At 36.3% G+C, this 27,386-nt stretch overlaps 1 protein-coding gene across 2 annotated transcripts in view; it reads left to right on the top strand.

Annotated features, from left to right (window-relative positions):
- Positions 1–24,440, top strand: part of LOC149927090 (tyrosine kinase receptor Cad96Ca-like) — a 63,210-nt gene extending 38,770 nt beyond the window's left edge. Inside the window, exons 2-9 of one of the 2 annotated variants that reach the window (XM_090159110.1) lie at positions 5,699–6,028; positions 13,097–13,242; positions 15,633–15,779; positions 17,258–17,507; positions 20,281–20,391; positions 21,347–21,528; positions 21,597–21,725; positions 23,880–24,440. In XM_090159110.1, the coding sequence (XP_090015236.1) occupies positions 5,699–6,028; positions 13,097–13,242; positions 15,633–15,779; positions 17,258–17,507; positions 20,281–20,391; positions 21,347–21,528; positions 21,597–21,725; positions 23,880–24,263 (1,679 nt within the window). In that variant the 3' untranslated portion in view covers positions 24,264–24,440. Of the gene's footprint in view, positions 1–5,698; positions 6,029–13,096; positions 13,243–15,629; positions 15,780–17,257; positions 17,508–20,280; positions 20,392–21,346; positions 21,529–21,596; positions 21,726–23,879 lie in introns of both variants that reach the window. The other variant, XM_090159109.1, reaches the window with a different exon arrangement.
- Positions 24,441–27,386: the final 2,946 nt, after the last annotated feature.

Raw genomic sequence — 27,386 nt, 5'->3', positions numbered from 1 at the left:
GATTTCGCTGACATGTATAGGCGTAGATTTCGCTGACATGTATAGGCGTAGATTTCGCTGACATGTATAGGCGTAGATTTCGCTGACATGTATAGGCGTAGATTTCGCTGACATGTATAGGCGTAGATTTCGCTGACATGTATAGGCGTAGATTTCGCTGACATGTATAGGGGTAGATTTCGCTGACATGTATAGGGGTAGATTTCGCTGACATGTATAGGCGTAGATTTCGCTGACATGTATAGGGGTAGATTTCGCTGACATGTATAGGGGTAGATTTCGCTGACATGTATAGGGGTAGATTTCGCTGACATGTATAGGGGTAGATTTCGCTGACATGTATAGGGGTAGATTTCGCTGACATGTATAGGGGTAGATTTCGCTGACATGTATAGGCGTAGATTTCGCTGACATGTATAGGCGTAGATTTCGCTGACATGTATAGGCGTAGATTTCGCTGACATGTATAGGCGTAGATTTCGCTGACATGTATAGGCGTAGATTTCGCTGACATGTATAGGCGTAGATTTCGCTGACATGTATAGGCGTAGATTTCGCTGACATGTATAGGCGTAGATTTCGCTGACATGTATAGGCGTAGATTTCGCTGACATGTATAGGCGTAGATTTCGCTGACATGTATAGGCGTAGATTTCGCTGACATGTATAGGCGTAGATTTCGCTGACATGTATAGGCGTAGATTTCGCTGACATGTATAGGCGTAGATTTCGCTGACATGTATAGGCGTAGATTTCGCTGACATGTATAGGCGTAGATTTCGCTGACATGTATAGGCGTAGATTTCGCTGACATGTATAGGCGTAGATTTCGCTGACATGTATAGGCGTAGATTTCGCTGACATGTATAGGCGTAGATTTCGCTGACATGTATAGGCGTAGATTTCGCTGACATGTATAGGCGTAGATTTCGCTGACATGTATAGGCGTAGATTTCGCTGACATGTATAGGCGTAGATTTCGCTGACATGTATAGGCGTAGATTTCGCTGACATGTATAGGCGTAGATTTCGCTGACATGTATAGGCGTAGATTTCGCTGACATGTATAGGCGTAGATTTCGCTGACATGTATAGGCGTAGATTTCGCTGACATGTATAGGCGTAGATTTCGCTGACATGTATAGGCGTAGATTTCGCTGACATGTATAGGCGTAGATTTCGCTGACATGTATAGGCGTAGATTTCGCTGACATGTATAGGCGTAGATTTCGCTGACATGTATAGGCGTAGATTTCGCTGACATGTATAGGGGTAGATTTCGCTGACATGTATAGGGGTAGATTTCGCTGACATGTATAGGGGTAGATTTCGCTGACATGTATAGGCGTCGATTTCGCTGACATGTATAGGCGTCGATTTCGCTGACATGTATAGGGGTAGATTTCGCTGACATGTATAGGCGTCGATTTCGCTGACATGTATAGGCGTCGATTTCGCTGACATGTATAGGCGTAGATTTCGCTGACATGTATAGGCGTAGATTTCGCTGACATGTATAGGCGTAGATTTCGCTGACATGTATAGGGGTAGATTTCGCTGACATGTATAGGCGTAGATTTCGCTGACATGTATAGGCGTAGATTTCGCTGACATGTATAGGCGTAGATTTCGCTGACATGTATAGGCGTAGATTTCGCTGACATGTATAGGCGTAGATTTCGTTGACATGTATAGGCGTAGATTTCGCTGACATGTATAGGCGTAGATTTCGCTGACATGTATAGGCGTAGATTTCGCTGACATGTATAGGCGTAGATTTCGCTGACATGTATAGGCGTAGATTTCGCTGACATGTATAGGCGTAGATTTCGCTGACATGTATAGGCGTAGATTTCGCTGACATGTATAGGCGTAGATTTCGCTGACATGTATAGGCGTAGATTTCGCTGACATGTATAGGCGTAGATTTCGCTGACATGTATAGGCGTAGATTTCGCTGACATGTATAGGCGTAGATTTCGCTGACATGTATAGGCGTAGATTTCGCTGACATGTATAGGCGTAGATTTCGCTGACATGTATAGGCGTAGATTTCGCTGACATGTATAGGCGTAGATTTCGCTGACATGTATAGGCGTAGATTTCGCTGACATGTATAGGCGTAGATTTCGCTGACATGTATAGGCGTAGATTTCGCTGACATGTATAGGCGTAGATTTCGCTGACATGTATAGGCGTAGATTTCGCTGACATGTATTGGCGTAGATTTCGCTGACATGTATAGGCGTAGATTTCGCTGACATGTATAGGCGTAGATTTCGCTGACATGTATAGGGGTAGATTTCGCTGACATGTATAGGGGTAGATTTCGCTGACATGTATAGGCGTAGATTTCGCTGACATGTATAGGCGTAGATTTCGCTGACATGTATAGGCGTAGATTTCGCTGACATGTATAGGCGTAGATTTCGCTGACATGTATAGGGGTAGATTTCGCTGACATGTATAGGGGTAGATTTCGCTGACATGTATAGGCGTAGATTTCGCTGACATGTATAGGCGTAGATTTCGCTGACATGTATAGGCGTAGATTTCGCTGACATGTATAGGCGTAGATTTCGTTGACATGTATAGGAGTAGATTTCGCTGACATGTATAGGCGTAGATTTCGCTGACATGTATAGGCGTAGATTTCGCTGACATGTATAGGCGTAGATTTCGCTGACATGTATAGGCGTAGATTTCGCTGACATGTATAGGCGTAGATTTCGCTGACATGTATAGGCGTAGATTTCGCTGACATGTATAGGCGTAGATTTCGCTGACATGTATAGGCGTAGATTTCGCTGACATGTATAGGCGTAGATTTCGCTGACATGTATAGGCGTAGATTTCGCTGACATGTATAGGCGTAGATTTCGCTGACATGTATAGGCGTAGATTTCGCTGACATGTATAGGCGTAGATTTCGCTGACATGTATAGGCGTAGATTTCGCTGACATGTATAGGCGTAGATTTCGTTATAACCTACTACTCTAAATTAAAATAAAATGTTTAATATTTTTTCAATATAAAATGTACCTATTCTAGTACTTGCGTGTTGGTTTTATTCGTTAACTCGGTACAAACAGCACCCTAAAATAAGAACGACCCTTCTAAACGTTGTTCTACAGCAGGCCGACCTTTAAAATATACGCGAAGTTAGTGAACCATGAAAACAATGAAAACCCTTCCGCTCTGACGCGGGTGGAATTCTCAAATCGGCACGACTGTTCATTTTCGCAACGTCTTTGCGTACTCGGCCTCAAGGACGCCTAAATAGGAACCCTTAAGCCTTAAACGCTTAATAATTAACGCTTATTGAAATGGATAATTTATAGACCCACCCATTGTTCTAAACTCTCCCGACAACGGTCATTTTTAGAGCAGTCAAATTATTGTCGGTATATAGAGGTTAGGTGTTGGTTTTTAGTGTTAAGAGAACAAGCCTTACGACATCGGGCGATTTATGGTTAGATATGGATAAGAATTTAGGGTTGCTACATTAAGAGGCTAATGGAAATCGTTGAACCGTGCATAAATGTACCTCCCTTAGTTGCAAAACGAAATATGCTAAAACATAATATTCCAAAAAATAAAATATTTTATTTATGAAAACATTTTGTTAAGTCGTGCGGTTTGAAACTGGGAAGAATATTATCAATTTTAAATTGTATAGGCAATATTTTCGAAACTTGACTGATTGTCTAATCTTAGCTTGGCGCATTACCGGACTATGCTATTGGTATAAATATCTTTATGGGTTTACAAGTTAAGCAAAGATTTCGTTTTGAAAATCTCTGCGAAATTTATTTTCGTTTGGAAAATCTCTGCGAAATTTATTTTCGTTTGGAAAATCTCTGCGAAATTTTTTTTCGTTTGGAAAATCCCCGCGAAATTTATTTTCGTTTGGAAAATCTCGGCGAAATTTATTTTCGTTTTGAAAATCTCTGCGAAATTTATTTTCGTTTGGAAAATCTCGGCGAAATTTATTTTCGTTTTGAAAATCTCTGCGAAATTTATTTTCGTTTTGAAAATCTCTGCGAAATTTATTTTCGTTTTGAAAATCTCGCTCAAAACCTACAGGTAATAAAACGTAAAGTATTAAAAAATGATGTTACGACAACAATATAATCAATTTATATATCAATTAATCCAAATATTTTGAGCTTAATAAATGCACTTTCGAAGTACGAATAAAACCCGCTATGTCGATTTGCTTGGTTGTGGAATAAAAAGAACATTTCATCAAGTGTACAGAAGAAAGCTATTCAAGTCTCCGTCGTGGCATCAGAGCTCAAGCGTAATCCGCCCTATTGGCAAACTAATCGTGACACCGAAAATGGCGTTAGCCGTATTCGTTCTAAAAACATAATGCATAACCCCGTTTCGTCGAATCCCCATGTTTTATTAATTTTTAGCGAATGCTTTAACGCTTGTAAGCTGTGTTTCGATGAATGAGAAGTAATTGAGGTCAAAAGATTTCGCTGATGAAAAATATGTCTGTAGGCCTATCAACTAAGATCCGTGAATTTCTAATTAGAGTAATGAACCGCGCGGCCGGGGAAGATGCTAATATGGGATTTGGGATTATTATCAAAGAGATGGAATTTGCGAATATTATTTGGTATTTATAGATCGTATATTTTAATTGTACGTAGAGCCAGTTGTGTTTTGGCCTCATTCTGTTATTTCATTGTGAATTTGTATATCTGCAATCGATTCTTTTTTAACACCGTAGAAAATTTTATTTTTATTAGTATGTTGATGCTTTCTTAGCCTAAATTTAAATTTCCTTTTTAATATCCTTTGTAATACGTGTTCAATTAAAATTAAACTTCGCTGGTTCCGATTTTAAATGACGTAATCTTCCGCTGCTATTAATTTCTGTACCGTACGTTCTTTAAATTACGGTAGAAAATTACATAAAAAGCGTTATTATTAGACAGGATAAGCAAGCGCTAGAAAACGCGTAGGGATACCTTGTGGGAATGAAGACGTAGCTTTATTGCACGCAGACGGTTTTCTCTACGCGGTTTTAAATTGTCCCCAAACAGAACTTCAATTTATTCTGGGTTATGCTGGGAAGCTGGTCTCCAAGGATTTTTTAAGGTTTTTCTAATAGCAGGGCCCCCAGAAGTCCTATAATTCCTATAAAATCCTATATTTTCAAAAATGTCCTATAACATCCTATATTTTTAGCAAAATCCCCCAAAAGTCCTATAAAATCCTATAATTTTGATATTTTACCCATTTCAAATCGCGCCACTTACATCGTAAGTGAAATTGCTAGATTTAGCTATATGACAAATTCCTATACCAAGTCATTCTAGTCTATACTTTTGTTATTGTTAACATTGTTAACTACTAGTATGTTTTTGTGATAAAATGGTTAAATAGTTTCTATTTTGTAAGTGAAAATCAAAGATTTATTTCTATAAATATAGATTTTTTTAAATGCATAAAGTTAGTAAATTAAATAGCATATATATAGTCCCATAAAATCCTATAATTTTGTAAAAATAGTCCTATAAAGTCCTATATTTTTAGAATAATCCTTTTTTAAGATTTGAGTGGGGCCCCTGTAATAGGTAATTGTTTTTAAGGTTATGCAATGATTCCAGATTAATAGCTCCGTACAGAATTAATGAACTTTTGATTTAATTCTTAATTTGTCTGTTTTATTATGCATTTTAGAAAATGCGGAAAGTGGTGGTCAACAAGATGACCTGGTCACTTTCTCCCCGGACGATTCGCTCAGTAACGGCACAGTGACGGAGGAAGGCAAGTCCAAGAGTCACTCCAGGATGGTCATGGAGCAGAATCTCACCGAGAGCTTGACAACTAGCGCGTCTGTCGCCGCGGAGGACGCCGAGGTGATCAGCGCCACTCGCACGACCGCGGCCAGTAGCGACATTAACAGGACCGGGACCGGGACCATCCCCGTCTTGAGGCATTTTTCATTTGTTCCTAACAGAAATGAAGGAAATATCCGTGTTTTCGTCAACAACAATAACATTACCAATGGTAAGTGAAGTTAACAAATGAAATTTTGTTCCTTTTATTACTTCTTTGCGATAAATGCAACCAGAAGTAAATTATATCTATTACGGGAAAGTATCCATCTAAGCCATAAAATGAAATATTCTTGCATACAAGAATTTTCCACCAAGCATACGCCTTAAGTCTATACATACGCCGCATCACGGCTCGAAATTTACCACATTGGTTACTTTACCTGACGATGTAAATGTAAAATTACACTGCATATAGGGATATTCACTTAAGCATATTCATTATATTAGTTTATTAATTATATTCATTATATTAGTTAATTAATTATATTCATTATATTAGTTTATTAATTACATTAATTATATTAGTTTATTAATTATATTAATTATATTAGTTTATTAATTATATTAATTATATTAGTTTATTAATTATATTAATTATATTAGCTTATTAATTATATTAATTATATTAGCTTATTAATTATATTAATTATATTAGCTTATTAATTATATTAATTATATTAGCTTATTAATTATATTTATTATATTAGCTTATTAATTATATTCATTATATTAGCTTATTAATTATATTCATTATATTAGCTTATTAATTATATTCATTATATTAGTTTATTAATTAAATTCATTTTATTAGTTTATTAATTAAATTCATTTTATTAGTTTATTAATTATATTAATTATATTAGTTTATAAATTATATTCATTATATTAGCTTATAAATTATATTCATTATATTAGTTTATTAATTATATTAATTACATTAGCTTATAAATTATATTAATTATATTAGCTTATAAATTATATTAATTATATTAGTTTATTAATTATATTAATTATATTCATTATATTAGTTTATTAATTATATTCATTATATTAGTTTATTAATTATATTCAGTATATTAGTTTATTAATTAAATTCATTTTATTAGTTTATTAATTATATTCATTATATTAGTTTATTAATTATATTCATTATATTAGTTTATTAATTATATTCATTATATTAGTTTATTAATTCAATTCAGTATATTAGTTTATTAATTAAATTCATTTTATTAGTTTATTAATTATATTCAGTATATTAGTTTATTAATTATATTCATTATATTAGTTTATTAATTATATTCATTATATTAGTTTATTAATTATATTCAGTATATTAGTTTATTAATTAAATTCATTTTATTAGTTTATTAATTATATTCATTATATTAGTTTATTAATTATATTCATTATATTAGTTTATTAATTATATTCATTATATTAGTTTATTAATTATATTCATTATATTAGTTTATTAATTAAATTCATTATATTAGCTTATTAATTATATTCATTATATTAGCTTATTAATTAAATTCATTATATTAGTTTATTAATTAAATTCATTTTATTAGTTTATTAATTATATTCATTATATTAGTTTATTAATTATATTCATTATATTAGCTTATAAATTATATTCATTATATTAGCTTATAAATTATATTCATTATATTAGTTTATTAATTATATTCATTATATTAGCTTATTAATTATATTATATTAGTATATTAATTGTATTCATTATATTAGCTTATAAATTATATTCATTATATTAGCTTATAAATTATTTTCATTATATTAGCTTATAAATTATATTCATTATATTAGCTTATAAATTATATTCATTATATTAGCTTATAAATTATATTCATTATATTAGCTTATAAATTATATTCATTATATTAGCTTATAAATTATTTTCATTATATTAGCTTATAAATTATATTCATTATATTAGCTTATAAATTATATTCATTATATTAGCTTATAAATTATATTCATTATATTAGCTTATAAATTATTTTCATTATATTAGCTTATAAATTATATTCATTATATTAGCTTATAAATTATATTCATTATATTAGCTTATAAATTATATTCATTATATTAGCTTATAAATTATATTCATTATATTAGCTTATTAATTAAATTCATTTTATTAGTTTATTAATTATATTCATTATATTAGTTTATTAATTATATTCATTATATTAGCTTATAAATTATATTCATTATATTAGCTTATAAATTATATTCATTATATTAGCTTATTAATTATATTATATTAGTATATTAATTATATTCATTATATTAGCTTATAAATTATATTCATTATATTAGCTTATAAATTATATTCATTATATTAGCTTATAAATTATATTCATTATATTAGCTTATAAATTATTTTCATTATATTAGCTTATAAATTATATTCATTATATTAGCTTATAAATTATATTCATTATATTAGCTTATAAATTATATTCATTATATTAGCTTATAAATTATTTTCATTATATTAGCTTATAAATTATATTCATTATATTAGCTTATAAATTATATTCATTATATTAGCTTATAAATTATATTCATTATATTAGCTTATAAATTATATTCATTATATTAGCTTATTAATTAAATTCATTTTATTAGTTTATTAATTATATTCATTATATTAGTTTATTAATTATATTCATTATATTAGCTTATAAATTATATTCATTATATTAGCTTATAAATTATATTCATTATATTAGTTTATTAATTATATTCATTATATTAGCTTATTAATTATATTATATTAGTATATTAATTATATTCATTATATTAGCTTATAAATTATATTCATTATATTAGCTTATAAATTATATTCATTATATTAGCTTATAAATTATTTTCATTATATTAGCTTATAAATTATATTCATTATATTAGCTTATAAATTATATTCATTATATTAGCTTATAAATTATATTCATTATATTAGCTTATAAATTATATTCATTATATTAGCTTATAAATTATATTCATTATATTAGCTTATAAATTATATTCATTATATTAGCTTATAAATTATATTCATTATATTAGCTTATTAATTAAATTCATTTTATTAGTTTATTAATTATATTCATTATATTAGTTTATTCATTATATTCATTATATTAGCTTATAAATTATATTCATTATATTAGCTTATAAATTATATTCATTATATTAGTTTATTAATTATATTCATTATATTAGCTTATTAATTATATTATATTAGTATATTAATTATATTCATTATATTAGCTTATAAATTATATTCATTATATTAGCTTAACACTTTTACCTCTCTGCGCCGTCCCGACCTTGAAACCTCAGAGGACAGTGTTTTTGTACAAATAAAAACTGCCGATACCACCCTATTAATTGGAAATCTCTACCTAACGCCTAAACTTAAATTCGAGACTGCTACCACCGTCCTATCCACCCTATCATCACACCTCTCCAGCTTAAATTGCGACATAATTCTACTTGGTGACTTTAATGTACCTGGCGTAAATTGGTCATCACTTTCCAATACCAATTGTAATCCCAATGTCCGTGGAAAAGCCCAAGCCGTAATTGACTTATGCTCTGACTGTAACCTGACTCAATCCAATACGGTACAAAATTCACATGGCAACATCTTGGATCTCATCTTGACCAACAACTGTCTGGTCACATCGATGTCACCTGATGTACCACTTGTCCCTGTAGATCGCTTTCACCCACCCTTATTGGTCACCTACCACGGTGACATACAACACAACACAGCTCCTCCGTCCGACGCGAAGCTCAACTTCAAGAAGGGAGACTACCATAGCCTATACTCTGAGCTGTCCAGAGCTGACTGGTCTTTCCTCTACGAATCTAGCGACGTTGACAAGTGTGTTGATATGCTCACCGTTCGGGTTCATGACGCTATGCATCGTCACGTTCCGAAAGCGTCGCCCAAAACCAAATATCGACATCCGTATTGGTACTCTGCGGAACTTATTACTGCCTTGAAAAGGAAGAATATCTTCCATCGCAAATTCAAACGGTGTGGACAACAAGCGGACCGGTTAACATACGAAACGGTTCGTAAGGACGTCAAGCGTCTTCTAAAACGGGACCAAAAAGATCACGCGTCCACGGTTTACGAAAAATCGATCTCTAACCCTAAGCACCTGTGGGCTTATGTGAATGAGAGACTCAAACCAAAAACTTCCACAATATCTTTAAATTTAAGTTCATCGATCACCTCCGATCCTGTGACGTTAGCGTATGAGTTCTCTAATGTCTTCAGCACCATCGCTTCTGACAACCTAACCGATTTTAACAATTACCCGTATTCAAATTTGTCCCCGTGTGCCGATAAACTTTCGACACTTTCAATCAGCGAGGCCTCCATACTGCTAGCCATAAAAAAACTCAAACTCACGAATTCCACTGGCATTGACAATATACCGTTATTCATAATAAAGGGATGCGCCGCTATCTTCGTCCCTATCCTAAAACACATTTTTAACCTATCACTATCCACCGGCAAGTTCCCCTCGCTATGGAAGCAGACGGTGGTCTCTCCTATCTTTAAATCTGGATACGCCGGGGATGTCAAAAATTATCGCCCGATTTCTCTCTTATGCTGCTTTGCAAAAGTCTTTGACGCTGTGATGCACGCCGCTATATATGATTGGTTTCGACAGAACTTTACCGATTGTCAGCACGGTTTTTTACAAGGACGCTCCGTGGAAACTAACCACGTTGCCTTCTTGAATGATGTGATGCCAACCGTTCTGAGCCAAGGACAAGTTGATGTCGTGTCACTTGACTTGTCGAAAGCATTTGACAGAGTTTCGCACCCGCTTCTTTTAAAGAAATTATCACACTACGGTCTGGCAGGTTCAGCGGCGATATGGGTGGAAGATTACCTGTCCGGGCGCAAAAACATTCTAAAATGCAACGGATGTGTGACTGACGTGTCCTATGCCACTACCTGCGGAGTACCCCAGGGCAGCTCATTGGGCCCCCTTTTTTATAATATTTACGCCAATGACCTTCCATCAGTGGTCAAGTCCTCATCAGTAAAGCAATTTGCTGATGACAACAAAATTTATAAAACCATTACCAGTATTGCGGACTGCAGAGCCCTACAATCGGACCTGAGAGGAATCCACCAATGGTGCGAAAACAATAACCTGCTAATCAACGGTTCCAAAAGCCTAGCCATATCTTTCACACGGAAATGCAATACCATCGCGACCAATTATCATGTCAACAATGAGCATGTACCGAGAACTAAAACACTTAAGGACCTTGGAACTTTTTTTGACCAGGGCCTTTATTTTCATGCACAAATTTCCTGGTCAGTCGGTCGCTCGCGTCGCCTGCTTTTTGGAGTCCTACGCCTGGCGAGGGCACTGCATTCCGCCAAAAGCTTCCGCAATCTCTACCTTAGCCTAGTGCGAACGAAATTAACATTTGACGCTCTATCTTGGGGTGGTTGTGCCAGCTACTTGATTGAGAGGATCGAAGGCGTGCAACGCAAATTTATCGAACTTGCCCATACACACTTTTTCAAGACCAAACCGTATCATTACACTTACCTCCTAGACCACTTAAACTTGGAAACGATCCAGTTATTCTTACACAAACGCGAAATTATTTTCCTTTGGAAATTGATTAAACACTCTAACGTTATTACCTTAACCCCCCACCTAAACTTCCATATACCATCTCATAGCACCCGTCAACAAATTCCGTTTACAAAGTCAAAACCAATTTCCCCTATTTTGCGTATGCAACAGACATGCAATTCTTATGCCACTCAATTTGACATCTTTTCATGTAAATATTCATCGATTTTAAATCTTGTGTAATTTTTTCTCCTGTAAACCGCATCTATTTCAATTAATGTATCGCTGCATTTTCTAACTTTGTATTTGTAAATATTTTTCAAGTGATTCTTTCTATACCTTGTTTATGTATATAACTAATTTCAGTGTTTTGCCTTGCTGGTCCTTTATGAACTGTTGCAAAGCACTCTAAATAAAGATTTTCATTTCATTTCATATTCATTATATTAGCTTATAAATTATTTTCATTATATTAGCTTATAAATTATATTCATTATATTAGCTTATAAATTATATTCATTATATTAGCTTATAAATTATATTCATTATATTAGCTTATAAATTATATTCATTATATTAGCTTATAAATTATATTCATTATATTAGCTTATAAATTATATTCATTATATTAGCTTATTAATTAAATTCATTTTATTAGTTTATTAATTATATTCATTATATTAGTTTATTAATTATATTCATTATATTAGCTTATAAATTATATTCATTATATTAGCTTATAAATTATATTCATTATATTAGTTTATTAATTATATTCATTATATTAGCTTATTAATTATATTATATTAGTATATTAATTATATTCATTATATTAGCTTATAAATTATATTCATTATATTAGCTTATAAATTATATTCATTATATTAGCTTATAAATTATTTTCATTATATTAGCTTATAAATTATATTCATTATATTAGCTTATAAATTATATTCATTATATTAGCTTATAAATTATATTCATTATATTAGCTTATAAATTATATTCATTATATTAGCTTATTAATTGTATGAATTCATCTTTTAGAACAATGGAAAGCCACCAACGGTCAAAATATTACAAGTAAATGAACAAAGGTTAAGTTAGACCGTTTTAATTTGAAATAACGCGGAACTTCGGCACACACGCCTTCGAGGTACCACGTTATTTCAAATTAAAACGGTCTATCTTAATCCCTGTCCATTTACTTTCAATCGTTTAGAGCCTAATTAAGTATCTTTTAATTAGGGTGTCATTAATTCCCGTCGATAATTTATGAAAATGAAGTGGAAACGATTTCGTGATTAACCTCGCGAACATTTTAAAACACGTTCACGATTAAATACGTACGCGACACCGTTTTTGGGTATCCTTGAGTCGTTCATTCGGAGCCTCAAAGCGTAATTATTATAATCAAAAGCTTTTTCAAGGATCGCGTTCTTTTAAAGTTATTGAAAAATGTTATTGTATTTTTGTAGCTACGAATTTAGTTTTTCTCCACTAACGTATTCCACCTCTTTAATTTGACTCGGCTTATGAAACTGGTCATTTACATAAATTGTCTTTTTTAATTTTCCAATGGCAAGACGTGATAGAAGATTTAATGGGCAAATTACCAGGGGTGACTGGAGCGGCGAATACTCAGATTTACATCATCGCTATTGTGGGCATTTTACCGGCCTTTGGCGCCTTGGCCTGGTGCATCAGGTGGATGTTCAACAAATATAAGAAAGTAAGCTTAATCGAGGTACTGCTGCTTTTAAGACGCGCGTTAAAACAGAAGTAACGTAATATCATAAGTGTATAAAATTTTTACATAAGTGTGACGCTTTCTATTCTTCACATGAAAACGTTTTGCTGAGAGCTATTCACTAGACAGACGGAATTATGGGCTTTCTCGCCGTTTTGCGTCTGCTTACGAACGCGTCACACGTAGCCTTTGACAGCGCCTCGCTAGGGGGAGATTTTCTTCTCGTGATGAAGTCACTCCGTTACTAGCTCTCAGTAAAATATTCCCCAAAATGACAAACTTATGATATTATAGACTTATGGTAATATTTATAAGTAAAACATGGAAAGATTTGAATGATAGAGCAATTGCGTAATCGGAAGTTTTCGATTTAAGTCTAAAATGTGTGTTGGTTGCTTCTAGGTTTCTTAAAGTAGTTGAGTGTTTATAAAATAGTCAATTTTATATTACGATTCTACAAGTCATTATTATAATTTAAGTAATTTATATTTTATTTTTGAAAGCGTATAATACTCAATATTCTTTGACTTTGAAAATGGCGATGATTTCTCGCGTATAATTACCCCCACAGTTCCAAAGACCAGAAACAAATCCCGGAGAGTTGTCAGTCCTTAGCCACGTTATAATTTATATGGCCATTGACTATTATTATAAAAATTTGCGTTGGATGAATAGGAATATTTATGCTATTATGTTACTTATGGCAAGTGAAAAAATTATCTGAGAGCAAACGTCAAGCAAGTAGAGATACCCGACTTAAAAAAAAGGAAATTCGAAACAAATCCATGACTGTTTTTACAATAGGCTGATTATTTTCTTATACGTGTATTTTCAGTATTAAATTTCCGTTATTACCATTGTCATTATTCAAGATTTAAAACAAAAAATTCTTAAAAAGGTATTTTTGACCTTTGCTCACGGATAACGACTATCAATGAAATACGTCACTTCAATACAGTGACTGAAGCGTCATCTACTATCAGAAAAGATAATTGCTTAGAATTTAATTTCGTTTTCTTCAGATTTCCACAAAACGTGGATAGTAGCTGTTTTAAGACACTTACAACTAGATGGCGCCACTATAAATGCTGAAGTGGCGTATTGTTAGTCTCTGTCATATAATTTAAAATGAATTCGAGAGAGTTTTATTAATAAACCGTCAGACTCAGTTACCTAATTATTAAAAGCGTTATCTATTCGTTATCAATTAAATTTTGATTTTTCTCCCTATCTCGTGAAGACCCTCATGCCCTACATCATAACGTCGTCTGTTCCGTCGTTTTCCCTTGAGCTTGGTAGAGAGGAAAAGAAAACTACTGAGCAGACGACGTTATAACGTAATGGAAGTGCGTCTTCCCTAAACAGATGGAACGATATTTCGACCCACTGACTTTAAGAATCGACCTTTGTTTATAAATTTGTAGTTTAATTTACCGTTGATAATAGCTTTTAAAGACGAACAAAAGATTCGAAGTTAACATGAATTGTTAAATATAAAAAAATATCGTTCCGAATTTAAATTTCGATACAATTATTTAAAAACCAATATTCAGCTTATTTGAAACTACGGTTTGAATCTATAATCGAATTGTGCATAAATACTGTTAACAGTGCACAACGGTACTGAATTATTTGAAAAATTGAGTTAAAAATTATCCCTAATTAATTCAGGATAAAATATTTTAAATTTAACCCTAAATATTTGAAAAAATATTTAAATTTATCCCTAAATTATTTGGAAAAATTATTTCAATTTATTCCTAAATAATTCGGAAAAAGTTTTTCAATTTATTCCTAAATAATTCGGAAAAATTATTTCAATTTATTCCTAAATAATTCGGAAAAAGTTTTTCAATTTATTCCTAAATAATTCGGAAAAAGTTTTTCAATTTATTCCTAAATAATTCGGAAAAAGTTTTTCAATTTATTCCTAAATAATTCGGAAAAAGTTTTTCAATTTATTCCTAAATAATTCGGAAAAAGTTTTTCAATTTATTCCTAAATAATTCGGAAAACGTTTTTCAATTTATTCCTAAAAAATTCGGAAAAAGTTTTTCAATTTATTCCTAAACAATTCGGAAAAATTATTTCAATTTATTCCTAAATAATTCGGAAAAATTATTTCAATTTATTCCTAAATAATTCGGAAAAATTATTTAAAATTTCTCTATACAGTTCAAATAATAAGAATGAACCTAAATAATAATTTGCTAATCAGTTTGTTTATAAACTACAACGAACGCTTGTAAAATTGTAATATGGAAACAAATGACGTAATTATCCGACTAATTTGAGCACGCACCCTTTAATTTGAGACGGCTTGGGCTTTGAGAGAATGTCGTTGACCCGTGTTTGTTTGGTTGTGTCAGAAGGGCAGCCCGGAAGAGGACTATTCTGGTAGTTCGGTCCCCGACAGCTCCAACGCCAACACTGCCTACGTCAAAGCGGCCGACGGCCTGCCAGGACCCAAGCTAGTCTACTCGAACAAACGATCCAACAGCTTCAAGGAAATCATGCAGGTAAATATTCTATTATTCACCTTCGAACTTCATTTTCTCAACCACGGCTTTTCCCGTTCGATTCTGGTCTCGTTGTACAGGGTGTTTGCGTTCGCTATTTGATCATGCTAAGAATATATTTATTTATACTTAGGGGAGGATAACTATGTTCAGACCATAGATATAGGAAACGTCTAGATAAAATATTTCAAAGGGAGTGAATACGGAGGTGACAGCTAGCAGTAACGCGTAATTTCTGCAGGCTATCCTTATAAGGCGCTATCTATCGGTAAGAAAGCTCGTGCTATCGTCGCGAGAGCCTTTGTCTCATGTTTAAAAATTATACTAAAAGTCACCAACAGATGGTGTCTAAAGAAAACGGCCTGCGGAAAGGTCAAGTGCTTAGTACTAAAATGCGAAGAGAACTCGCGCTCTTAGTCACGTGCCTTCCTCGGTGTCTGCTAGGTGTCAATTCCGTATTTTATTTTAGGCTTAGACGCCCCGAAATGTATCTAGACCTTTATATACATTTCTTATATCTATGGTTCAGACAGGCAGCGTACACCGTGGTCTTCCTCGCCACGAGAGGGGGGGAGGCAAAAACATCACCGCCGTGTGCCTCAATCGCGTCAGCTTCAGCGAACAAATTAGATACCGACCTGACTGGATTTCCGTCATGTCTATATTTATACTAAGGAAGGCCCACCACCCCCCCCTTAGGGACCGCAAAGATTTGATTGATCCTAATTTAAATTCTGGGCTCCAAAGGGAACCATTAATACTGAAGACAGAAGTATACCTAGTTTGTTGAGATACGGACCCCAAGGTTGCACGGGCCTCGGTAATAATAATAATCAGCCAGGCTAATACTCAAGGCACCACCTTCGGCCCAAGTCATCTAGCGACTTGGAATGTCTTTAAACAGGTGGCCGGGTTACAATGCGGAGGAGAGCGGTGGCAAGCCCTTCGTACCACGCGAGCCAACAGCTCCCTACACTTACTAGTACCGTTAACCACTACAAGTTTTTACGGAAGGGGAAACCGAAGAGATCGGGGAAAAACACATTTTAACCAGTGGGGAGAGAACTTGCAAACCCCACGCAAAAGGAGTGGTTCCGGGTTTTTACCCAGTGCCAAATGCTGGGATCGAACCCGGCTCATCTTGCTGCGATGTGAAAGTGCTCGCCACCCCACTACCGGTTTCCCCTCTCCTGTCGGGCCTGACCAATTGACCATATTGAAAAACCGTGTGGTGGATTGGTTGAAAAGTTAAATTTCCTCGAAGAATAAATACATACTTAAAAAGCATTCCAGTAAAACGTTGACCCGCATGAAATGTAACGAAGCACCCTGTACAACATATACGGTGAGACAATAGATGGGAAAGTTTGTTAATTCCCTTACCACTTAAGAGTCGTCGCGCTTCCGTCGCTCTAAAATAGAACCTTCTGTACTTTCCAAATAATTGCTTTCTCACACTCGATTTCTATTTTGAGCAGTTCGACGATAAGTATTATCTGAAATCATGGCAAGCTCAGAACGCGATGACGCACCGTTCTTTGCCGCCCATTCCGGCCACTCACCAGCCCTCGCCGAAGGCCGTCCAGAATCCCTGGGAGTTCCCCAAGAACCAGTTACTGATGACCGAAATCATCGGCGAAGGCAACTTCGGACAAGTGTGGAAAGCGGAAGCGAGGCACTTGAACGGGGTGCCCGGTGTTGTCATTGTGGCCGTTAAAACGGTCAAAGGTGAGCGCCACGTTGCTTAAGTTAGGAAATAACACCTCTTAATCTTGGTTTCCACTAGCAAGCGTCATAATGCATTTTTCTTTACGTTTGTACGTCCCAAAATAAAATTTAAAAAATAATTATAATAATACAGGGTTCGTACACGACCTGGAAAACCTGGAAAAGTCAGGGAATTTGAAAATGTTTCCTAAAGGTCAGGGACTTTGAAAATGGTCCAAAAAAATACGGGAATTTTATAACGACCCGGAAAAAAAAATCGGGCAAATAAATTTTTTAAATAAATACCCCCTTTTTGGCTATTTTTAACAATAGGTACTTTTGGTTTTTTTTGGGTTTTATTTTTTTAGATGTATTATTTGTCAAGGATTACAATAATGCAAAAAGTTTTAACCGCAATTTATTATTTAGAAAGATATGATAAATTTAAAATTGTTACTTGAAAGCAATTTTGGGTTACGTGTAGAATAGCTGCCCCCCACCTGATTTTTTTATATATTTTTTTGGATAGAAGGCAAGATGGGGATTATTTTAATTTTATTTTTTTTGGCGGAAATGAATATTAACAAAGATATGAATTTTTAAACATTGGCCTTTTACAGTGAATTTTCCCTAGGACGATTCTTTAAATTCCTAGATTTTAATGCGTTGTGGATAACGTGGGGCTGATGACGAATAATAAAATGTGGAAATGCAAAACATACTAACTTACTTTTTTATTTTCGGTATTTTCGCCGTATTTCAATGCATTTTAGGGGTTTTTGGCGCGGATAATAGGTTAGGTTATTTATATTATTAGGTTAGTTGGATTAATATCGGGTTGACGATACTTGATGCGTCAGGCTTGGTACTGTCCTCTAGGTTGCGTTATAGATGGCCCATAGCTTTTTTTAGTATGGGGTTGGGGAGGCTCCGCGCGCCCCCAGCGCTCGAGCGAAGTGAGTGCGCGGCGCCGTTAGGCGCCAATACTTAGAATAAATTCGACGTTGTATAAGTCAACATCACACAGAAGACATATAATATGACATAGTATGGTTAAAAAAAGGCTAAAATGCGTTGAAATACGGGAAAAATTCCCAACCCTTAAAAGTTAGTACTGTTTTGCAATTGAGCCTTTTTATTTTTCGTCATCAGTCCTACTTTATCCAACACGTACAGAAATCTCGAAATATGTCGTATTTTCCGTTGTAAAAATTGTTAGCAAATAGCAATTTTAAATTGATCATATCTTTTTAAATAATAACTTGCGGTTAAAACTTTTTGCATTACTGTAATCCTTGACAAATAACAAACCAAAAAAAACAAAACAAAACACAAAAAAAACAAAAGTACCTATTGTTAAAAAATCCCATATTTTTCAAGATTTTACCTCAAAAAATACATTTATTCTACAAAAATGGTCAGGGAAAATTTGGCAAGGGAAAACCTGGAAATGTCATTTAATTTAATTCTGGAAATTTTGTACGAACCCTGTAATCATCCAGGGCACCACCTTAGGCCTAAGTCATCGAGATACTTTTAAATCCAATAATTCAGGTGGCCGGGTTACAATGCGTAGGAGGTTGGTGGCAAGCCCTGCATGCTAACAGCTCCCTACAGTCCCTACACTAACTATTACCGTTAACCTCGACAAGTTTTTATGGAAGGGGAAACCGAAGAACTCGAGGAAAAACGCCTTAAACCAGTGGGGAGAAAGAACTTGCAAACTCAACGCAGGAGTTGTTCCGATTTTCACCCAGTGCCACAAGCTGGGATCGAGCCCGGCTCCTCTTGCTGCGAGGCGAAAGTGCTAACCACTCCGCCACCTCATGGTTGAGTGACGCGCCGTTACGCGTGCTTGTCGAAACCAAGGATTAGGCGTTAAATAAGTAACTACAGAAGTATATAATTCGGTATTACCAAGAAGTTGTAGCCAAAATAAAAAGTGTATTTTCATAGACTGAGGAGTGAGTGTTTGGGCCCGACGTCCCCGCCAAACTGCGGAAGCACTCGAAATGTAATACGTGCACTACTCAGTTTATCGATTTAAAATGTCAAAAATTATAGATATTTGCTTATTTATTAACATATTTTCCTGATTTAAAGGGCCACACCGGCGTTTGAAAAATTCGGCCAATCCTATTCTGGAAACTAGCGCGTGAAACAGGTTAAATTCAAAGGCCGGTGTGGCCATTTAATAGTTCCAGAAGGTCACGGTGATATCGAATTTCCCGCGCGCAATCCGAAACCCCAATTTTTTAAAACAATATCGCCATCTGTAGGTTATTTTTTAAACCACATTTCCCGAGAGGAAATGGTTTTAGAAAGTCAGTAGAATAACGAAATTACCCTTTTTTCTTTCGAAACGTATTTCGAGAAATGACGCTGCGAATAGACGCTTAAATAAAACCTGTTCAGCGATTTGCCTAGAAGTAGTAATACTTGTAAAAACGTTACATTTTCAAGCGCGTGGTGCTTAATATTTCAATATAGAAGGGCTCGTTCAATTTCGCACGCGCCTCCTCAACGAAAAAATTCACTCAAGCTTTAGCCTTACAAATAAAACTAACAGAAACAAGTGACCATTTTATTCAGCGACTCGCGCATGCGCGTAGGGGCAGTAAAGAAAAAGAGAGCGGCATTTATTTAAGCGCTAATTAGATTGCTTTAAATGAATAAAGTTTGGATACTCATCTCGTTAATGAGATATTATAGTTACCAGTTGGCTTCCAATTCCCAACTTTTAACCGTCTCTGAAAATAAGTTCCTTTTTAATATCGTGTTAAACAAATTTCAGGAAATGTGTCGCAGAAAGAAAGACTGGAACTCTTGAGAGAGTTACAAATCATGCAAAAGCTAGGACGACATCCGAACGTTGTGACTTTATTGGGATGTTGCACTCTGCAAGGTAATTTCCGCGACCGTCTACGGATAAGACCGATGTACAAATCTCTTAAAGGGAAACAAACATTTGACGTGAAGCCCTTAGAGGTTCGATTTTAATGCTTTAAGAGTTACCTTGATGGCGCCAATTTAAACCCTTTGGCGGGAAGGAAATAAATACTTAACTCGTTTATTACAAACTTTTAACTATAATTTAGTGAAAATTTTAAGCAAAGGATAATCGAAGAAACAAAGAATTCTGTAAAAATTTATATTCTTCACCGTTTTAGTTAATTTAGAATTTCAACATTTCTGACTATTACAGGGTTGCCACACGTCAGGCAAAAGTCAGGGAATTTTAAGAATTTGTAAAAATTCAGGAAAATGTCAGGGAATTTTAAGAATTTGGAAAAATTTAGGGAAATGTCAGGGAATTTTAAGAATTTAGAAAAATTCAGAGAATTTTAAGAATTTGGAAAAATTCAGGGAATTTTAAGAATTTGTAAAAATTTATGGAAATGTCAGAATTTTAAGAATTTGTAAAAATTTAGGGAAATGTCAGGGAATTTTAAGAATTTGGAAAAATTTAGGGAAATGTCAGGGAATTTTAAGAATTTGTAAAAATTCAGGGAAATGTCTATAACAAATTCTACGATTATCATTTATTTCCTTGAAAGTTTCACTATTTTTTTCAACATTGCAAGATCTTTTTACTGAAATATAATTCCATTGAAATTTATTATTTTCTGATAAAAATGAAATATAAAATGAAAATTTTGGCCTTAAAAAAGTCAGGAAAAATCTCTTAAAATAGTCAGGGAATTTGAGTCTCAAAATTCTAAGGCAACCGTGTTTTAGCGCCATCTGGATATATTAAATTCGTTACCCCTTTGTTAGGATCTTCTCCCTCGTCATAATTTGTATCGGTCTATTGTTTAAACTCGTCTCTTTATTAATGAAACGTATCTTGTGCCGTATAGAGCCCTTCTACTTAATAATGGAGTACGTGATCAGAGGGAAACTACTTTCGTTCCTGCGGGCGCATCGCACCAACAGGAATTACTACAATTGCCATCCTACATCTCACTCTCTAACGTCCAGGGACCTGACACTCTTCGCCTATCAAATCGCCTTGGGCATGGAGTACATTGCCTCCAAAGGGGTATAGTAGCGCCGTTATTTGTCTCTACGTGTGTTCAATAGTCTAAAGGGTTTATTTTTCCGTTTTAGATCATCCACCGCGACTTGGCCGCCAGAAATATTTTAGTCGATCACAACCAAGTGTGCAAAGTAGCCGATTTTGGCCTAGCACGATGCGTCAAGGAGAAACAGAACGAAGTTTACGAACAGAAGTCCAAAGTAACATTTATATTTTTTATATTCTTTGGTCCCTATTGCGTGGAGTGTGCTGCTAAAAAGAATTAATTTATATGCTTTGATATTTGGTTTAATGGTAACTGGAAGTCTATAGACTAATATTTACATCAGAACGTAGTTATTCTTTAAAGTCTTTCTTTTTTGGGAGCTACGTAAGCGAGTTAATATATAACGTCTTGAAAAATTAACCATTAAGTATAACTGTGATTCCATATGATGGTTCTAACGCTCAAGATGGTTTATTTTACTTAAAGAGTGTTGGTGCGCTTTTTATATTTGGTACTTTGGTTTCGATACGCCTTACTTTCATTTCTGGTTCTGAGAGCTGCTGACTTTTCTCATGAGCATGGTCTCTAGACATTGCTTTTTATAGGAAGTTTTAGTCTAATGCTTCTCTGTAGTTTGGCTTGGTTGACCATTATTCCTTTAAGCGCCATCGTTGTTTTGTAACTACTATAGGTGATCTTCAAAGGCTACGTAACATTTGTAGTGTTAAGTTCCAGAACAAAGATGGCGGGGATTTAGAAAAGACTCCATTTGACTATGCCTCCTATTGGTGGCTACATTTGGCTATGTCTTCCATTGGTGGCTCCATTTGGCTATGCCTTCCTATTGGTGGCTACATTGGGCTATGTCTTCCTATTGGTGGCTACATTTGGCTATGTCTTCCTATTGGTGGCTACATTTGGCTATGTCTTCCATTGGTGGCTCCATTTGGCTATGCCTTCCAATTGGTGGCTCCATTTGGCTATGTCTTCCTAGTGGTGGCTCCATTTGGCTATGCCTTCCTATTGGTGGCTCCATTTGGCTATGCCTTCCTATTGGTGGCTCCATTTGGCTATGCCTTCCTATTGGTGGCTCCATTGGGCTATGCCTTCCTATTGGTGGCTCCATTTGGCTATGCTTTCCTATTGGTGGCTCCATTTGGCTATGCCTTCCTATTGGTGGCTTCCTTTGGCTATGCCTTCCTATTGGTGGCTCCATTTGGCTGTGCCTTCCTATTGGTGGCTCCATTTGGCTATGTCTTCCTATTGGTGGCTACATTTGGCTATGTCTTCCATTGGTGGCTACATTTGGCTATGTCTTCCATTGGTGGCTCCATTTGGCTATGCCTTCCTTTTGGTGGCTCCATTTGGCTATGCCTTCCTATTGGTGGCTCCATTTGGCTATGCCTTCCTATTGGTGGCTCCATTTGGCTATGCCTTCCTATTGGTGGCTCCATTTGGCTATGCCTTCCTATTGGTGGCTCCATTTGGCTATGTCTTCCTAGTGGTGGCTCCATTTGGCTATGCCTTCCTATTGGTGGCTCCATTGGGCTATGCCTTCCTATTGGTGGCTCCATTTGGCTATGCTTTCCTATTGGTGGCTCCATTTGGCTATGCCTTCCTATTGGTGGCTCCATTTGGCTATGCCTTCCTATTGGTGGCTCCATTTGGCTGTGCCTTCCTATTGGTGGCTCCATTTGGCTATGTCTTCCCATTGGTGGCTACATTTGGCTATGTCTTCCATTGGTGGCTACATTTGGCTATGTCTTCCATTGGTGGCTCCATTTGGCTATGCCTTCCTATTGGTGGTTCCATTGGGCTATGTCTTCCTATTGGTGGCTCCATTGGGCTATGTCTTCCTATTGGTGGCTCCATTGGGCTATGTCTTCCTATTGGTGGCTCCATTTGGCTATGCCTTCCTATTGGTGGCTCCATTTGGCTATGCCTTCCTATTGGTGGCTCCATTTGGCTATGTCTTCCTATTGGTGGCTCCATTTGGCTATGCCTTCCTATTGGTGGCTCCATTTGGCTATGTCTTCCTATTGGTGGCTCCATTTGGCTATGTCTTCCTATTGGTGGCTCCATTTGGCTATGCCTTCCTATTGGTGGCTCCATTTGGCTATGTCTTCCATTGGTGGCTCCATTTGGCTATGCCTTCCTATTGGTGGCTCCATTGGGCTATGTCTTCCTATTGGTGGCTCCATTGGGCTATGTCTTCCTATTGGTGGCTCCATTTGGCTATGCCTTCCTATTAGTGGCCCCATTTGGCTACGCCTCCCATTGGTGGTCACTTGATATTCATCCTCGTCTTAACCCGATTCTAGTCGCTTTACTCGACATCAATTACAATATCGTTTCCAATTTAACCTAGGGAGCTCTACCGATCCGTTGGATGGCTCCAGAGTCGCTCTACATGAACGTATTCACCGTCAAATCGGACGTATGGGCATTCGGAGTGTTGCTGTGGGAGATAGTCACGTTGGGCTCGACCCCTTACCCCGGAATGGGCCCGAGGGAAGTCGTACACCGCGTCCGCGAAGGACACGTCATGGAGCGCCCTTACCATTGCCGTCCGGAGTTTTACCGGGTGATCCGGAGTTGTTGGGCCGCCAACCCAGCTCAAAGGCCAAATTTCGTGGGCTTGAAGAAGGAGCTGGCCCGACTATTAGAGCTTCAAACGGGGTACATTGATTTGGAACATTTCCCCGAAAATTGCTATTACAATCTGTATCAAAGTCCGGGAGAAAGGGTCTAGATAGTGACCCCCGTCCATTTTTCGGGTCGTTGGTTGATAATGACCACCAGCGAAGTCAAAACATTATTGTTCTATTCATTCAAACCAAGACGCGAGTTTAGGAATATTCTTTTTTTATACCTGTAATGTATTCTTTCGTTTTGGAATACGATTTGTAAATAAAAACCGTTTTTGTCATTTTAGTTTTCTGTACTTAGCACTACACGTCGTCGCGGTTAAAACAAAACCACGTAACTTGAGATACGTGGTTTTGTAAAAAATTACATATTTAGATTCTACACCCCAATTTACGTATATAACATTATAAACATTTATAGGTTGCAATTGAATTTCTTTTTTTAAATCGAAAAAACATTTAAACGTATCTTTAGAGGTGTGCAAATACCATTTTTTGGGGATCGAATCGAATATCAGATATTTTTTCCGAGGTCAGTCAAATACCAAATCGAATATTTAAAACGTCAAATAATTTGGTCGAATATTCTTAGGTCAAAAATCCAAGCCAGTTAACTGATCAAATACCAAATAGTATTTCGAATATCAAATAATTCGTCGTATTTGGTTTTCAAATACCCAAATAGTTTGCATATTTGTCAAAAAATAAATAAAAAAGTTATTGAAATCACATGACGTTTTACTAGCAAATAGCAAAATACTAAACCAAAAGTATAACTTTTATTTTATTTATTAAATGCTTAAATTATCTTAAAACTTTACCGCATACCGAACGTCGTCTCCCTCTGGCCACAAATAACGAGTTTATCTCGCCTACCTTGGCCCTCTTAATAGGCGACGAGCGCATCAGATGTTATTCTACGGGTATCTGAATCAGTAGGCCTTACGGCCAGAATTACACACCAAGCATTACCATTAAACCATCATCATTTTAATGGGTCTATTAAAACTTAAACATGAACATACATTTCCCCAAAATACTCTAATACACATGCAATAAAACACAATACAGCTAACACGACTATAATACCCTCGAAAGAACATACGCGATAGAAAACATAAAATTACCCTAGACTACCTAATACAAAATACCCTTAACTAATCTAATATTGACATTCCCCCAAAATATACTAACACGGTTACCCAATGTGCAATATTAATAAATATTTATCGTTCTGTTTCTTCTGGTGACCCTGGGTTGCACTTCGCAATCTTCTTCCTTGGCTACGTTCTCGGACACTTCATGGTGTTCTCCGTCGCGTTTGCGCGCACGGTCTTTTCTTTCACTCGCGTTGGCCGAGCTCGTTCGTTTCTTTTTCGATACACCTTTCGGTCCGTTCTTTTTATTAACTTCTACTTTTAACGAGTGACTTTTTATTAACTTCTAGTAACAACGCGGAACTCGACTTACGTCTCTTAAGTTTCGAAGGCGACGTCTCGCCATACTTTTTACTTTTCTCCGATCTGGTTACCCCGGAACTTGGTTTCTGCCCTCTCTCCGGTCTTTCTGTCGAGTCCGTCTTTTTTGTTTCTCTCCTTCTCTTCTTAGTCCTCCGTTTTACCCTTTTTAGTTAGATATATATATCGAAGTGGGACTATTGCTATGGACGGAATGTCGTTAAGTGTTGTGTGTTCTTTGTTTGTTTTTTGTTTTATTGGTGTATAAGGCAGCGGAGGCCTTCACACCATGTGCATCATACAGAATTAGACTACAAATTTAAAGTATATACAAACAGCGATAAGAAGATAAATACACAAACCAAAAACAAAACTATTGTACCCGGCAAAGTTAACGAATGCCAACGGCGCGGAGCAGATTACACACGTCCGAAATAATCGGTAGTACACCTCGAGAAAAGGCCATACGGAGACCCGATACAGAGTTGAGAAAGTCACCTGCCGTAAGCGACGCCAAAAACGAATGGCGGGGACCGCTAGCCGCCCGACATTCAAAAAGAATGTGGTGAAGCGTCTCTATCGCCGCGCACTGACCGGAGCGACACACCGAAGACGTTCTTAAGCGAAAACGGAAAAGCACCGCCGCAGTTGGAAGCCGGTCACAGTTAACACGTGCTACTAACGAGTCTTGCCAACGTGGCAACCGAAGACCCGCAATACAGTCCCGTGACGGATCAGTCTTGTACCACCCGACGCCCCGAGCCGAAACAAAGTGGTTCCATGAAACCTGCCAAGAGTCCGTAACCAGAACCGAAACCCGTGTTTTAAGGTAGCTTTTGGTGCGAGGATGGTCGATAGCCGCGACTGTGGCACATTTGTCCGCCATCTCGTTCCCTGGGATACCGGAATGAGCCGGACACCACAATAGTTTAACACGCCCGGGGTAACCGTGACAGAGGCTCCGGAAACGTAGCACTTGAGGGTCAGGGCCGTCCCCCAAAATCATAGCCAAGGCCGATTGGGAGTCGGAGCATACGACAATGTTCCCGAGACCTTCACTGCGAGCGAAAGCCACCGCTTGATTAATGGCAAAGAGCTCCACCGTGTTAATCGGGTGGCCCGGATCCACAACGAACGGACGAGCGACATCGCGATCAGGAATGCAGAAGCTGGCGCCGGCACAGCTGGATACGTCCTGGAGGGAGCCGTCGGTATATATGACCACGGAATCGCCGGCCATGGCATGGAGTTCGTAAAAGAAGAGCTGGCGCAACTCGACATCCGAGAACTCTGACTTTGAGGAGCGCAGCCAGCGACAGTTGACGTCCGCCTGGACAGGGGTCCAAGAAGGAAGGGAAATAAGGCTGGGAGAAGGAACCAAATCATGAAGCCAGTCAAGATTAAGAGTGACAAGTTGACGCCAGTATTTGAGGATCGTTGGAGTATTATGTATCGTCCAGAAGTGTTCAAAGTGACTGAGAGTGGCCACCGAGCCAGTTATGTAGCGCCTGTAGTAGTCGGGAGCATCGGCGGCTGCGGCCAGGTTGACAAACTGCATACCCAGCAGATCTCTACGGTGGGAAAGCGACATGATCGCCGCTTCAGCTTCCATTAACTGAATACTCGTCGACTTGGGAACACCCAAGATGACACGAAGCGCAGCATTTTGGAGACGGTCCAAGCGCCGTAAGTGGGTGGCAGCCGCGGAGTTATAGACGATGCTAGAATAATCGATCCGGGAGCGAATAAACTGCAAATACAACACCTTGA

The sequence above is a fragment of the Leiobunum rupestre genome, chromosome 9, assembly GCF_980474605.1.
Source record: "Leiobunum rupestre chromosome 9, qqLeiRupe1.1.hap1, whole genome shotgun sequence".
Lineage (NCBI taxonomy): Eukaryota > Metazoa > Arthropoda > Arachnida > Opiliones > Sclerosomatidae > Leiobunum > Leiobunum rupestre.
The sequence above is the reverse complement of the archived record's forward strand: the minus strand, read 5'-3'. Positions and strand labels throughout refer to the sequence as shown.